Source organism: Emydura macquarii, unplaced genomic scaffold (assembly GCF_026122565.2).
Source record: "Emydura macquarii macquarii isolate MOO-44397 ecotype Brisbane River unplaced genomic scaffold, CSIRO-AGI_Emac_v2 contig_2184, whole genome shotgun sequence".
NCBI lineage: Eukaryota > Metazoa > Chordata > Testudines > Chelidae > Emydura > Emydura macquarii.
In genome coordinates, this window is record NW_027132321.1 from 528,529 (window position 1) to 543,760 (window position 15,232).

The 15,232-nt window shown below is 47.6% G+C and overlaps 1 protein-coding gene across 7 annotated transcripts in view; it reads left to right on the forward strand.

Moving 5' to 3' along the window:
• Positions 1-15,232, forward strand: part of DENND2C (DENN domain containing 2C) — a 49,958-nt gene that overhangs the window by 22,435 nt on the left and 12,291 nt on the right. For 5 of the 7 annotated variants that reach the window (XM_067558749.1, XM_067558748.1, XM_067558751.1 and 2 more), the window contains 7 exons: positions 1,807-2,833; positions 4,600-4,748; positions 5,242-5,360; positions 6,314-6,484; positions 9,534-9,630; positions 10,363-10,407; positions 11,755-11,942. In XM_067558749.1, coding sequence (XP_067414850.1) covers positions 1,986-2,833; positions 4,600-4,748; positions 5,242-5,360; positions 6,314-6,484; positions 9,534-9,630; positions 10,363-10,407; positions 11,755-11,942 — 1,617 coding nt within the window. In that variant the 5' untranslated portion in view covers positions 1,807-1,985. The remainder of the gene's footprint in view (positions 1-1,806; positions 2,834-4,599; positions 4,749-5,241; positions 5,361-6,313; positions 6,485-9,533; positions 9,631-10,362; positions 10,408-11,754; positions 11,943-15,232) is intronic. The other 2 variants (XM_067558750.1, XM_067558752.1) reach the window with 1 other exon arrangement.

Sequence of the window (15,232 nt, forward strand, 5' to 3'; positions counted from 1 at the left end):
CAGTGGGCTGTGGCACTGGGCAGGGGCTGATACAGGCCCGTGTGTGTGTGGGGGGGTGTCTGGCTGAGGGTATGTAGGTGCAATGGTGAGCTGAGTCTAGAACGCCCTGGTTTGCACTGCCGTGCATGCTGTGCTCTCATCCAGCCCTCAACACCTTGGGCAGGGGGCAGGTGATGAGGTTTCTGTTTGCTAGTCCCCTGCCTCCCCCTCCCTTTGCAGCTCACTGTCAGCCTGCTGCTGCAGGAGACACTGCCTGTTGAGTCTTCATGCCCACCCTGCTGATGCCCAGGAGAGGAGAGTGCCTGTGCTGCATTAGCACTGCCATGATGGATGATGGGCAGAGGAGTGTGGGGGGGTGGGTGCTCTCCCATGTGCTTTGCTGAATGTGATCTGAATGTCAGCCTTTGTGTCGGTGCCATCTGTGCCAGGAGAGGCCCCTGCAGCACGGGCTTCCCCTCCTCGGGGCCCAGATCCCCCAGGAATAGGTACAGGGTAGTTACCTGGGCAGGCAGACAGTGGGTGGAGCTGATCCTAGAGACTCCTCTGTCCAGGTGGGAGAAGAGATGGGGAAGGGTTTGAGCCAGACCCACTCTATAGAGTAAAATGAGGGTATGGGCATAAGGCTGACGAGCTCTTCCCAGGCACTGAGGCTGGAGCCTTTGCCCAGGAAATGTCTGTGCAGATCTGTATGCTGGGAACGTAAAACCCGGCCTGGCTTGTGCCCTACTGCCTGCATTTCAGTCCCATCTGCTTTTCCTGCTGGAACCACTCAGGCCACCTTTTACTTTTGTCTGTGGTCAGGATTTCTGTCCTGAACTATGTCAGCCAGTTAATGTCCGTGGGTGCTGGTCTCTGACTGGCCTGTTCTCTGGGTCCCTGAGCAGATATACTATGCCAAGGGTGGTTGGGCAGAACTGGAGGTGACTGAGCAGCACCACACGGCACTGCACTCCCTCCAAAGACACAGCAAGCCACCATGCCACTTCCTTTAGACCTGGCGTCTCGCTGTGGCAGATCTAGGTCAGGGGTGGGCAGGTGGAATGTTAATAGGTTCCTGCCCTGGCTGGAGGCAGGCGGGGCACATCCGGAGGGAGGTGTCCTATTGCCAATCCCTGGGCCTATCTGCAGTTGAATGGGAGTTTTAGCTATCCTCCATCAAACAGCAGCAAACTCTGATGCAGGGCTGTTACTGGCTTGCTGCAGACTGCAGCTGGGGGCCCCTGGTGCTGGACCGAGCGCTGTCTAGCATCTTCCCTCACCAGCACAGCTCCCCTGGTGCGAGCTGCAGCTCAGACAAGATGCCTTTGGCATCTTTGCTACCTGCTTCAAGCAGGGTTAGACGACAGGTCATGAAAAAGTGGCACCTCATCCCACTTGGGTGCTCCAGCCAGTGCTGCTGCACCAGTGTTAGCAGCATGGGAAATGCCAAGAGCGCAGAGAACTGCAAAACAACCAGCATGTTTCCCAGACAGTGGGAGCAGTCTGTCTGGTAGCAAGAGTGGGAATCCCATCTCTTAGCATGCCCTACCTTGCTGGGGAAAATCAGCGAGCCTTGCACTTCCTACAGCAGGTTTTTTAAAATCTGTGTTTGGGTGGGGGAAGATATTTTCAGGAGTGGGGTAAGTTGTGGGAGACAAATCTAGAGCACCTGGTGAGGAGGGTCAGCACTAGGAGAAAAATTGCTACTGTACCCTCATGTTTGCAGCTGAATGCTTCTTTGTTGGGGTGGGTTGGTGCCTTCTTCCTTGGAGCCAGCCTGATGGATGTTCTCTCTCTCCCCCCCGACCCTTCTCCACCCCCTCCCAGGGCTGAATTAGGATTTGCTCCCTGCAGGGCTGGTGTCCAAAAGGGATTGTCTGTGTTCTGCTCCTTGATTGGAGACTAGCAGGTGCACTAGGAACCTACACCGTCTTGCTGTGCATGTAGCACATGAAGGACTAGGCAGTGCCCGCAATGGGGCATTTGTGAGGATTCAGGCTCCTGCCATGCACCCAACAGGAGCCACGGATGGTGGCTTTTCTCGGTGTGCCGTGCAAACGCTTTCCCGCAGTCACTGCCGGAATATCAAACAGAAGATCTCTCAGTGGGAGGGGAAGACTAGAGGGGACTGCAGTGAGGATAGACAGCAGCCGAAGGACTTTGGGGTACAGTACGACCATGGCTGTGAGGCTCCATCTAAGGTAAAGCCCCGGGATTGTGTGAACGGCGGGAAGGCAGGGCTAGCAAATACAAAGAGCTTGGGCCTGGACTTCAGGGAAAATGGCAGGAGCCATTCTCAGAGTGAGGGTGACAGCAAGAGAGATGGCGATTGCGACACCTCGGAGATCCTCAGACCCAAAGTGCACACATGCTGCCCGATTTCCCGGGCTGAGGAGAACAGAGACTGGCGAGGAGGCCTCCTGGACCCAGAGCAGACACTGCCACCAGGGAACTTCTACACCTCACGAGAGCTGTGGAAGAAAATAGATGCCGTTCCTCCTGACAAGGTCATAGCGGTACCCTTGGAGCTGAAAAGGAAAAGAGAGAGCTGTGGCTCAACAGAGCGAGACGTACATGCTGGGAGGGTGGAACCTCTGAATGTGACAGAAAGGAGCGTCCGAAACGTTTACTCGGATGCCAAGGGACAGGAAGCAGGGCCTGCTGCCATCCCTCCCCCTAAGCCCCGCAGGACTTTCCGCTATCTGTCAGAAAGGGACCAGGTCAGCTGCACTGATGCCAGCTGTGGTAGAGAAAAGCCCCTGGAAGGCCAGTGTAGTGACTCCCCAGCACCCTCCACCTCCCACGATCCTGAGCTGTGTGGGGCAAACAGGAAGATCAGAGGGAGATCCAAGAGGTAAGTGGCTTAATTCTTATTTGCTCTTGTATGTGTGGAGCACCTGCCTCCTCAGCCTCTGCTGAGCAAGTCCCTCTCCCCAGTCCGGTCACTGAGTAACCCATGAGAATGACTTCATTTCTAAAGGCCTCACATGAATTGCACTTTCAGGCAAGACCTTAAAATCCGGGGTAGTGATGATAGCTCTGTCAATGGACCTTCTTTAGAAGGGTAGGGAGGGGATATGTCCTGGTTAAAATACCCCCTCCCCACCCTGTGCAGTGCAGTTACCCCTGTGCACAGAGAGGCTGCCTGTGTCACTAGTACTGTCTCAAGGAAAAAGGCTAAATTCCCCAAACATTGTCTTCTCCACTGAGGAGCACTGTTGCTACTTGGGTCAGACATTACTCCGGATTGATCCCTTAGTTGCCTGGAATTTGGGGCCATTCATCACAGAACCACCATATCAGTAGGCTGGGCTGGGCTGGGCTGCCCACTCGGATGTGGGTCTCAGCGTTAGACAAGTAACTCAACATATCATTTGTGTTGGCTCTGCTAGTCTGCAGATGTCTACGGTGCTGAGGTGTAGCATAAGTGGGGTAAGCATTGTGTGGAGGGGCAGAGGGCTGGAGCTCTTGGATCCTTCAGTGCTTTCCAGCGTCCTGAACATTTGCTGCAAAACCTCTGGGTTTTTATGGCCTATGTCGTCTTCCCGCTGCCTACCCCCCAAATGCTTATGATGATTGTTCCAGAGCCATTCCACATCAAAGCCCAATTCATACCTAGACTTGGAAGGATTAGACTGATGTCAATAAATGTTGATATCGCCATACCCAATGAGCATACCACCAAAAGAATACTGCCATTGATAATCATCAAAATGTACAGATGGGCAAAGTAGGAAAAATGCTGCTTGAGCAATTATTAGTTTAGGTTATGGATATTTACTTGGTATATTTTGACATCCGATATTGACAATTTGTGTTTTAAAGTTATAAAACTTTAACTTTTTGAATTTCAATGTCTGCTGTCATTAAATAATTCTGTCTTCCCCTCCCATAATTTCCTGCAACTATGAAAATTTAAATTGATAAACATTTTAAAAAATGCTTCAAATAAACATCAATATTATCTGTCAAAATGATCAGAAATAAAAACTGAATTCTGCCCACTTGTTCCTTCTCAGGTTGCCAGTGTGGTGTTTGTCAAAGAGCAAAGGAAGCCAAGTGTGGGAATTAGTCTGCAGAATGACTTTAGGCATCTTCCAGGAAAGACTGTCCTTTCAGACAGATGCAGTTTAAAGACAAATGGACTGGTCCAGGAACCCAGAATGTCTGTCAGTTGTAGCCCCCTGCTCTGCCTGCAGGCCAGAGTGCTGGGGACTGCACCGGCAGAGATCTGGGCACACCGCAGAGGGAAGGGTGCAGGAAGCAGGGTCCCTTTGTCCAGACAGCACTCTGGGTTCCTGCCCTTGGCTGGCTGACGTGGATGGGGGTTCAGTATTGCTGTCTCTGGGCAGGTACCACTGGGAGTGCAGTTGGCCCAGATTAATCTATTCATAGTTAAAGCCTCCAGTCCTGTTTATAGGCCTACAAACTCTTCCAGGGAAACAAACATGGTTGGATTGGCAGGAAACCAGTAAGTCATTGGCATGGTTTTGGGGCCCTGGTGTGTTGGCTAGGGTTGTGGGTCTTGTGAGTTTGGCAGGCAGCCTAGATTGCTCCTTCCTCATGACTTGCATCTGTCTTGAGAAGAAACCACTAGAAAATGTTCTGCTCTGCTTTCAGGAAATCCTTTGAGTTTGAAGACATCCAGGGCTTCCGCAATCGGGTGGCAGCCACCAGCTCCCACAAGCTCCATGAGGAGCTGAATAGCAGTTCAGGATCGAGACTCTACTACACACAGTCAGAGGACAACATCTATGAGGACATCATCTGTACGTGTCTGTGCTCTGTTGGGGACATTAGCAGGGGTGGGGAGGGGCCTGTTCAGGTCTGTAGCTGTTTGGGCTTTCCCCCTGTATGGTCGCTGGCTGGGATGGAAGGAGGGCTAAACACAAGCACCTGGAATAGGACAACTGAGCTGAATTCACTGGCAGCTTTCCCTTAGATGCTGACCAGTGCTTTATATAAACGTGCTCAAAGAATCCGTCACCATTTAGAGGTGCTGATATCTGAGGTGCTGCAGCAGAAGGTAGATGTGATTTAGTGCAGTTCCTGTGCAGGATTCCCACACTCCGATACTGGAATTGAAAGGACTTTGGGAGCCCCCTGGTCATCTTGCAGCATCACTGGAGGATAGTCTGTCTCCGAACACTCACAGCAGGCTGTATTACAGGCATTAGTACTGCTTGGCTGTATTTTTTGGTGATGGGGGGGGGGTGGCATTTTACCCCCCATTTCATGAGTTGTCTTACCTGTTATTTCCAGATCCTGCTAAAGAGGATCTGTATGAAGATATCAAAGAGTTGCCTTTGCCATTGTGGAGGGTCCCATCAGCTTGGAAGCTGCCACCCACAAAGAATACCTTCAAGCCTGGCAAGGTGAGAGTGAGTGTCCCAAGCTGGCTATGTTCAACGTCCATGGGGCATACCCCGCTCCTGTCCTGATTCCATAGGGGTCAGGGTTGGGATCTAGAAAGAACATGTCTTAGGAAGCTCATACAAAACTGGAATTACTCCCTGCAGTCAGGGGTTGTAAATACCCACAAAGCTGGACACTCACCTGTGTGCTTGGGGAAGTTTAGTGCATGTAAAAATAAAATAAAATTCCTTGGACAGAAGCACTGGGCCATGAGGTGAATGAAGGTGAGCTTCAGTACATCCCTCTCACAATCCCCTCTCAGACCGGGAGTTACTACGTTTCACATGTCTTCAGTCTTGCCTGGTTTTTATTGTTGAAAATTATTTACATCCGCAGTAAAGAGCTGTGACTCTGAGGTCAGACAGGAGATCCTACAGTGCTTCCTGTTCCCAGCATGAATGTGTGTCCCTCCCAAGTCTGTCATATGCTGTGTCCCACATTTGGGCCTGGGCAGCTTGAGCTGTTTGTGAATGAAATGCTAGGTCTGACAGGGACCAAGGGGTGGGAGCTGAGATGCTGTGTGATTTAGGGTTCATATTTTCCCTACAAGCTGCATACCAAGGCTGGGCACTTCCCATCCTCAGAGTGCTTTAGACATTCACAAGGTCTGGGGGGTAGGTCAGGATCCTTTTTACAACATCGCTCACTCTGTGTCCGTATCACCATCATGTGATGAGCAGGGTTAGATCTCTGCATCTCCAGGTTCCTTTCCTGCTGAAACACCCACTAACCTCCAGGGCCCATGTCATCTTTGCAGCTGAAAAGGGGTCTGGAGTTGCTGCAATAGGTGTTAATATGCTTGAGGGATAGGAAGCGCAACCTCTGTAGCGGCTTCCCAGGCCTGGCTAACAAGGGTTTTTACTCCCTAACAAAATATGCCTCATTCATATCTTAGGGGTCTTGTCTTATCTGTTCCCAGCTCCCTCCCAAGCCTGCCTTCCTCAGTCGCAAGACCCTGGAGCTCAAAACCACTCGAGCCGGTCTGCGTGGGAAGCTAGTGAAGGACACAACCCTCCCCATCACATTGACAGAGTGGAAACTTTTCCAAGCTGGACAGGCTGCTAGCTGGAAAAGGAAGAACCTTCCCTGGGTAAGAGGTTGAGCATTCTGCTCATGTGTGAATTCCTGCTTCCTGCGTGGCATTTGTGACAGTAACACCATGTTCTCTAGCATGTTCAGAGCACTTTGTAAATGGTCATGGAGCCTCTTTACCTGCACAGATGAGTGCTGCTTATCTCTGCTTTAGAAGTGGACAAATGGAGACACGGAGGAGAAATGGCTTGCCCGAGATCACAGAGAAATTAGGTGATAGAATGGGGAATAGAACCCAGGAGTCCTGACTGTCACTCCTGCTTGGTGACCATCCTGACAGCATGAGTCTGCAAACCCCATGACAACTGCACTCTGACACGGATGAACTGGAGCATCAGCATGTCAGTGCAGAGTGGTAGAGCGAGTGTGAGTTCTTCCTAGCCCTGTGTCAGAGGGAGCACTGGGGTTTGATTGGGGCATCAATATCAGTTTGCAGGATAGGCGTGTGCTGAGTGTTCATGTGGCTTTAGATCTGTTGCGCTAGCGCCCACTATGTGCCGGGCACTTTCCTCATACTCAAGGACAGTCCAAGCTCTGAGGAACTTACAATCTATAGACAAACAAGTACTGTATAGAGATCAGGGAACAATTGTGGCCAGTTTTTCTGTACAAGTCAATGTGACTCATGTCCATTCCATTAAACTGAGTAGCTCTTTCAAAGGAAGCTGTTGTTCTGTTTGGTTGGTAAGGCCTGGAGTAAGCTTGGCTCTGTTGTGGGGGCTTGTTGCTCAGTTATTTGGTCCATTGGGCTATATTCCTGTTAATAAAAGTACACTTGCACTATTTCATGGTTTAAAAGCTGAACAGTTGGTTAGGAATGAGCCTGTTTCATAACACTTGGATATAATTCTTCCTGCTGCTTCCTCCTGCATGAGTAAGGGGACACACTCCTTTGAGTTCAGAAGCAAGAAAGGGATTTAATTCCACCATCATGTTGGAGAAGTCAAACTTTGCTACCATTCTTGCCTGTATCTGTTTGGAATATTTCCAAAAGTTTGTATTTATTAAAACAAAAACACCCCAACTCAATATCCAGCTATCCTGAACAATGCTACAATAATAAAACAATTTCCAACATGGGATGGAAGAAAAATTGTAGCTACTGTGGAGAGGCACCATTGTTTAGTGGTTTGAGCACAGGATTCCTGAGTGATACTGGGAAGGTCTTGGGTGTCAGTTGATAGGGGACTGTGAGGTGGAGTGAGCTGCCTGCAAAGTGCTATAGAAATGTTAAGTATTAATACCACTTTTTGTGCATAAGAGGTTATTGTAAACACCCTGCCTGTGGATAGGGGCATGATGTCAAAACTATGAAAGTTGCATGGTAGCAAGTGACCTTTTTCAGGGCTGGGGGGAATCCTTCCCAAAACCCCAAACCTATTCAAAAGATCTTGGAGCAATTTACATGCAGGAAGTATACGTTATTTTCTCAGCGCTCAAAGAATTCATATGGGATTGCAAGAGAGACTCAGAAAAGGCAAGAAAAGAATGTCAGTCCAAAACGACCAATTCTACCAAGCAATAAAATAAACCTTGCAGCTTCAAGTGCTCCCAGCCGCTCTCATTGGTGACTAAAATCTGCAAAATTAGGGGCACTAACAGAAAACCTCTAAGTGAGAGTAAGAGAGGGAAGGAAGACTTCACAAGTGAAGCAGCAGCTCCTCTGAAGGGAGTAGCCTGTCCTGCAGTCCCTGCATTCACAGAACATGGCTGCCACTGCCCCAGAAAATCAGCAGCAGATCAGAAAACGAGGTGAGCCTGGAACTTGGCCTACTTCACTGATTGGAGATGAGGGTTTGAACTAGAGAACAGGTTCCGTCAGTGACTGTCTTTTTATGCAGTGTCTGGGGCCCCACCCTACTACCTTTGCTGGGAGCATTTATGGATTCTTAACACTGGGCAAGAGAGAACTTGACCTCCCCATTGAGTTTAAAAAATAAATCAACCCACTCCTGAATCAGAGATGCCAGCAGGCTCTTGACATGTAGCAACAAGGAGCTCCCCCCAGTCCTGCCTGTCTTTGGTGCACAAAATGCCTTAGAATGGGAGTGGAGATGTCTCTTAACGCCTTCAGTGCCAGAGGTGCTCATTTCCAGAAATCATTCTGGGTTTGGTAGTAACAAAGACTTTAAAAACCAATAAAAATCCAACAGCTTCTGCCTTGCGTGTTACAATGCTGGTGCCTTTCTCTTTTCTATTGCTTAATCTACTTATGGCAGTGTAAATGTTCAGGTCTTTTCTCCCTGTAGACTGAGCCCACCCAGTGCCCTGTGAGGCAGACACAGCACTCTGTCCCCACTGGGCATGATAGAGTGTAGAAAATACAAATGCTTGGGTTTTTTATAACTGTTTAGCTAAGTAAATGCCTTGGGGCAGGCACCTTGTCTAACACCTCTAACAAATAGAGGACTCGGTGCCTTGGAAAATGTGCTTGGGTCTGAAATTGTCAATACATTACGTTCAGTCAAAGGAAACTAAGCCAAGCTACATTGAGGAGCTCTATCTGGGCTCAGAAAGGATTGGGATGCCTGCAGGTGCACAGAATTCTGAATTCTTTGTGGAGGCAAATCCTACAGGATGTTTTTGCAAGTTCCTTTATGGTTGGTTTGTCTTGTTCATAGCCTCAGACCTCCCTGTATCCTGGTCCCTGCTGCCTCTGCCGTCTGCTTTATAAGCCAGATATACAGCAGCTAGTTTGCTGCTGGAGCGCAAGTGCTGCTTGTTTCCTTCCTTCTACATGGTGCACCCTATGATAGCTCTAAATGGTTCTTGTAGTAATTATTTGCAACCCTTAGACCTGTAGAGTGCCCAATATCCAGAGAGTTGTGTTAACGGTATTGTGACCAATATTCCTTTAGAAAAGGATTTGCGGGACCCTTGCTAAATGTGGTTGCATCTGCTGAAGGCCTTCTGTGCTTTGTTGTGTCACGGACACTGCCTCCTTTCTGGACTCCCATGTGTTAATGTTTTCTTTCTCTTTGGAGTAATCTTATTAATTAAGATTATTAATGGCCTGTATTAATATTTTCTTTCTCTTTGGATTCCAGTTTGTGTTAAAAATACAGGAGATCTTTGATTCTAAACGCGGGAAGAAGAGGGTGAAGTTACTCACTTACACAGGGAAAGAAGCTTCTCCAGCAAAAGGTAGGAGACGCCTGCACCCTCCTCTTCATTGCATAGCACACTCTAATATTACAACGGACATGTCTAATTCACAGCACGTACCACAGTCCTGTCAGCATAATGGGGACTTCATACTGCAGCTTCTGCTTAAAGAATGAGCAAACTTTACCAGATGCTGAGCTCTTGCATCTTTCACTGACTCCAGCTGGAGTTTTTGGGTGGTCAGACCCTCTGAAAATCAAGTCCTGTAAATCTCTTTAATCCAAGTTTGATAATGTTACATATGGAAGACACCTTTCTGTGTCTGAGTCTTCAGAGCTGGGGTAGCTCCAAGCTGAGGTATTAAAGCTGTTTGTTGTGAGGTCACCTGTTGCTCTTATGTTGCTTTCAGGTGTCCCTTTAGGGAGAGACATTTGGGTTCTAAAGTCTCTTTGGTGTCCTAGCAACTTTAAATAAAGAATATAAACTGTATCCAGTCCAGAAGTGTTGCTAACTCATTACCCACTCAATCTTCATTTCTGGACAATATTTTACCCAAGTGAGGGATGTGACGTCATCTGTCATGTTTGGGATTTATATTGTAATCATCTTATTAGCAAAAGGCTGTTTTTGCTGTAATGAACAGGATAGCTAACAAGCAGCCCCCACTGATGTAGACCCAAGAGAGGTCTCAGATGCAGCCCCTTCTGCAGCCCTGGTTGACACCCACCTTCCCATGGCAACTATAAATGGAAGCCTTGTTTCTTGTTTCAGGTGAAACCAGTGGGAATGAAAGTGAGACAGAGAATCTGACAAAAAGTGAGTGAGTCACTGTAGCTGGTCCTGTTCTCATAGTTAATTAATGCTGGCAGAGCTCTAATGGGATTAGCCACTCCTGTGGTTTTTGTGCCTCTTGTAGCTAATGTAGGAAGCTGCCACTGTTTGTGTCAAACCAGCCTCTTGTGGCCATGAAATGAGAGCATCTGGAGGGGTCAGAATCTTCATGTTGGACAGCCTGTGCCATGTCTCCTAGCCTCTGGCTATACCACTCACCTGGCAATCACCAGGGGCTCACCTCTGTTAAAGTGACAGATGTCTCATTCTGAGTAAAAAGTGTGTTTTGGTGTAACTCACCCCCATAGATCATCTCCGTTGCTAAGAATTGAGCACCATGCCCTTTTCTCTGTGTACATTTGCAATGTAGTGAAATGCCCCGTTTGGAAGGGAGTCACCAGAGAAGTAGATAGTTTGGTGCCGCAGCATGATGTAGACACCGGGGGGGACAGTCAGAACTACAGGCTCAGACCTAGGCTTTCCATGCTGTGCCAACTAGAGCAGATTAGTCAGAAGGGATCTGAGCTCCAACTTCCCAGAGTTGGGAAATGGAATGGTAAAAACTTTGCCTGCAGCCCTGAACTTACTATAGATGAGCCTATCTAGCTGCTGATAAATGTGATATCTATGTGCTGGAAGTACCTAGTGACAAGGAACCAGTTGGATTATTTTATTTATGTAGATGATGAATAAAAGCCCATAATTTGAGGCTGATGGTAAAACTCCGTCCCTCTGTGTTTGCATGGAGGTAGAAGACTGGCTTAAAATAGAGCAAATGAGTCACTGGGTGAGTCTAGCCTGATTGTACAAGCCCAGAGAGCATATGTCACAGTACCTTTGCTGCAAGGCCTTCTCAGCCCCCCAGCTACGCCAGAGTATCCCATGTGCCATGATACTGCGTGGGATACACCGGGTGGGCTGGAGGGGAGGAGATGGACTCTGCCTCCATTTTTAATTCCTTTTGCTACTGAAGTTGTTGCTCTTATGTAACTGCCTGAAGTACCAGCCAGTGGGTTGAAAGAGTTGGGCTGCTGATAAAATTCACCCAGCCAGGGGGCTTGGGAGGTTGCTGTGCCTCTCTGGGTGTAGTGTGCTTGTGGGAGCTGAGCCTTGGGTGTCCTGGGCAGGAAGGGAGGCACAAAGCTGATGTCGGGACCTGACATCCATTCCCAGTTCTGTCACTCACCTGCTGTGTGACCTTGGGCAAGTCCCTTCACCTCTACTTGTGAAATGCAAATAATGATACTTCCCCATCTTTAAGCGCTGTGAGAGCCTCAGCTGACTGCAGTTACAACCCCAGCTTTTTGTCACTGAATTGCTCCTTACTCTCAGGTTGCCACAAGCGCCTGCTGCAAGTGCAGTCGACCTCAAAGAGGAACCCGCACTATCAGACCTTGGAGCGGGATCTGATTGAATTCCAGGAGCAGCAGCTCTTTGAGCTCTTTGTCGTGGTGTCCCTGCAGAAGAAGCCATCAGAGATGACGTACACCCCCCATGTCATACAGCAGTTCCCCAGCAAGGTGAGTGCCATGCAGATGTCTCAGTCTGCACCAGTCCTATCAGCTCTAACTTGATCTGTTGAATTCTTTTTCCCTCTCGTCATTTCCCTCTTCCCTGGCTTTGTGCAGGTGAGCAGAGCCAGGATGGCCCAATGGTTTAGTGGCTAACAACGTGGGACTTGAGAGCTGGCTCCCCTTCTGGCTTTGCCACAGACTGTGTGTAAGCCACCCAGTCTCTCTATTTTCCCCAATCATAGCACTTCCCTACCTCTCAGGGTGTTAGGAGGAAAACAGTGAAGATTGTGGGGTACTATATTAATGGGATCTTGGATAGATATACTTCTCCTGGAAAGGGTGAATTTCTTCATACTTCCTATGTGATCGTCTAGTCTGACCTCCTGTATAACATAGGCCACCGGCCTTCACTGAATTCCTACAGCACATCTTTTAGAAAAACATCCCATTTTAATTTAAAAATTTCCAGTGATGGAGAATCCACCACAACAACCCTTGGTAAATTGTTCCAATAATGAATTACTCTCGTTGCTAAAATTTTGCACCTTATTTTGAGTCTGAAATTGTCTAGCTTCAAATTACAGCCACTGAATCTTGTTATATCTTTGTCTGTGAGACTGAAAAGCCCTCTGTTAATACATTTGTTACCCATTTAGATACTTGCAGACTATGAACAAGTCACCCGTAACCTTCTCTTTGTTAAGCTAAGCAGATTGAGCTCCTTGACTCTTTAATTATAAGGCACGTATTCCAATCTTTCAATCATCTTTGTGCTCTTCCCCAAACCTTCTCCAATTGATCAACATCCTTCATGAGTTGTGGGCTCCAGAACTGGACACAGGATTTCAGCAGCAGTCACACCTGTGCCAAATAAAGAGGTAAAATAACCTCTCTAGATTTCTGTGCAAGATTTTCCTGTTCTTCTGCATCCAAGGATCACATGAGCCCTTTTGGCCAGTGTCACACTAAGAGCTCATGTTCAGCTGATTATCCACCATAAACCCCAACTCCTTTTCACAATGTGCAGCCAGCCTATCCTGCTTCCCAGGATAGAGTGCCCCATCCTGTAAGTGTGGCTTGCATTCTTTGTTCCTAGAGGTATGACTTTACATTTGGCCATATTAAAAATGCATATTGCTTCAAGATTTTCATGGGGAAAACATTCTGACTTGTGGCTTTTTCCCTGCTACGCACAGAGGGAGAGGCAAAACTGAGTACTTGATTCTTACTGAACCTGCTGTGCTTGAACGTGTTGTTGGCTTTGGAGCCTTTTAGAAGTTGAGTTTTTTCTCTTCTCTCTGGTCTCCTGAGGGATGCTGGTAGAAAAAATTATTTAAATGCTGGTCTGAAAAGACATTTTTACTCTAGTTGTTAACCTTGCTGCTTTAAATCCTGTAGGTGCATGCAGCAGTTCCTTTCCCCTTTTGAGTATGAGAGAGAGCTGGGAGAACAGACTTCAATGGGTAGTCAGACCTTGTGTCATTTGGAGCAGTTATTAAATCTGTTCTGGCTTTAACCTGAGAAGGGGTAAAGTTGCTATGCAGAGCCCTGGACAACAGTTAACATGGGCCTTTCTTGTGCTGCACTATAAACAGTCACATATCAAGTTCCTTATCCAATCTAAATGTTTTAATATGGATACAGCTGGGTTTGTGTTGTGGCAGGCTGTATTCTGCTTCCCAATACATGAGGCTTGAGACGCATTCTCTGTTTTATGCACAATAATCCCAGTGTGTGCTGATACTGATCCAGTGTCCTGGATGTGTCAGAAACCCATGAAGAACCGATCATTAGTGGGATGATAATCCCTTGAATCTGGTATAGTGGGTGGGATTGGCGGGGAGTGGAAGCATATGGTAATGTTCTTCTATTGCAATTGTTAATGCTGAGAGATAATCAAGGCCAAGAGGGGTTTAGGTTTCCTCTAAAATCATTGGAATTGAAAATGTTGTTGCTGAGCCCTTTTATGAAAGGAGAACTGCTCTCCCCCTCTCAGCCCATGCTGGAAGGGCTAGAAGAGATATTTGTGTTTTTACTTCTCATGGAAGGTGCTCGGATACCACAGTGCCAGGGACCTTCTCAAAGCCTAGACAGACAGAATGACATCTGAAAACTTTGTTCAGTGTGAGACCATGGAGCAGACTACAATTTGCCTCCCTATAGACCTTACACTAATAATCACTCTTTGCATGTCTTGCAGTTCTTGTCACACCGCCTAGTTTGGGGGATCTCTGATGCTACGTTTTGCTATGTGTTTGGGTCTGAACATGCAGAATGAAAGCCTTAGTCTGATTGATTGGTTTGTTTATGGCCCTGTAGCTGCCACAGTTCATCTCAGTTTTGTTCAATATGGTGTACGTGGCTTTTCATCTTGTTTTTTTGTGGGGAGGAAAAAGAGAATGAAACCCCATGGAATCTAGTCACTGTGTTTCCTATGCAGTATCAGCCAACACATCCCTCCTTGTCTGTGTATCAACAGCAGCCTTGATGAGGTCAGCCCAGCTTTGGGTATACAGCTGCATTTCATCTCCTCTTTTGCGGGCTGCCTCACCAGCACACCACAAGATACTGTGGATTTTCAGAGTTCCCAGAAAAGAAGTCTTCCTGGTTCTTGCAAAATGAAAAAAAGTTATTGTTGGGAGTTAATGTGCCCTTTCTATAGAGGGAGCAGCCATTTAACCCATACAGAGAGGGCAAGTGAGGCTCCAAGGGAGCCTACTGTGTCCAGAGTGCTAAGAGTTTGATATGTAGTTGAGAGGATTATTGTTACTCATACTTGATGAGTCACAAAACACGGAAAGAAACACTGCCAGCCCCAAAGAGCAGTCTCAATTCAATAGGGTAAAACTGAATGGCGGTGATAAATTCCCCATATTAAAAGGGAGTGAAAAATGTGATTTGATGGAGTTCTTCCCCGTTGTGACCTTCACGGCCTCTGTGGAGGGGCAGAGCATCTTCTTTCCCTGTTGAACCTCAAAGGGGATCAGTTCCAGTCTGCACCAATGGCTGTTTGCCTGTCTGTATAATGATACTGACAAAACTAATGATTTTCTCAATGTCTCTTTACCCTCTGCCTGATTTACAGTATTTTGTTGGCTGTAACAGGGGATTTACACAGGAGGGTCTTTCATGCTGGGATTTGTGAGGAAATATCATACCAGTAATTACGGAGCACTTGATTATACCTTGAATGCTGGGATTACAGACTAGCCTTCACTCTAAAAATGGCACTGCTTCCGAGTACTCAGCCTGTCACCCTTTTCCATGGACTGTATGTCTAGGGCCAGCAAACGTCT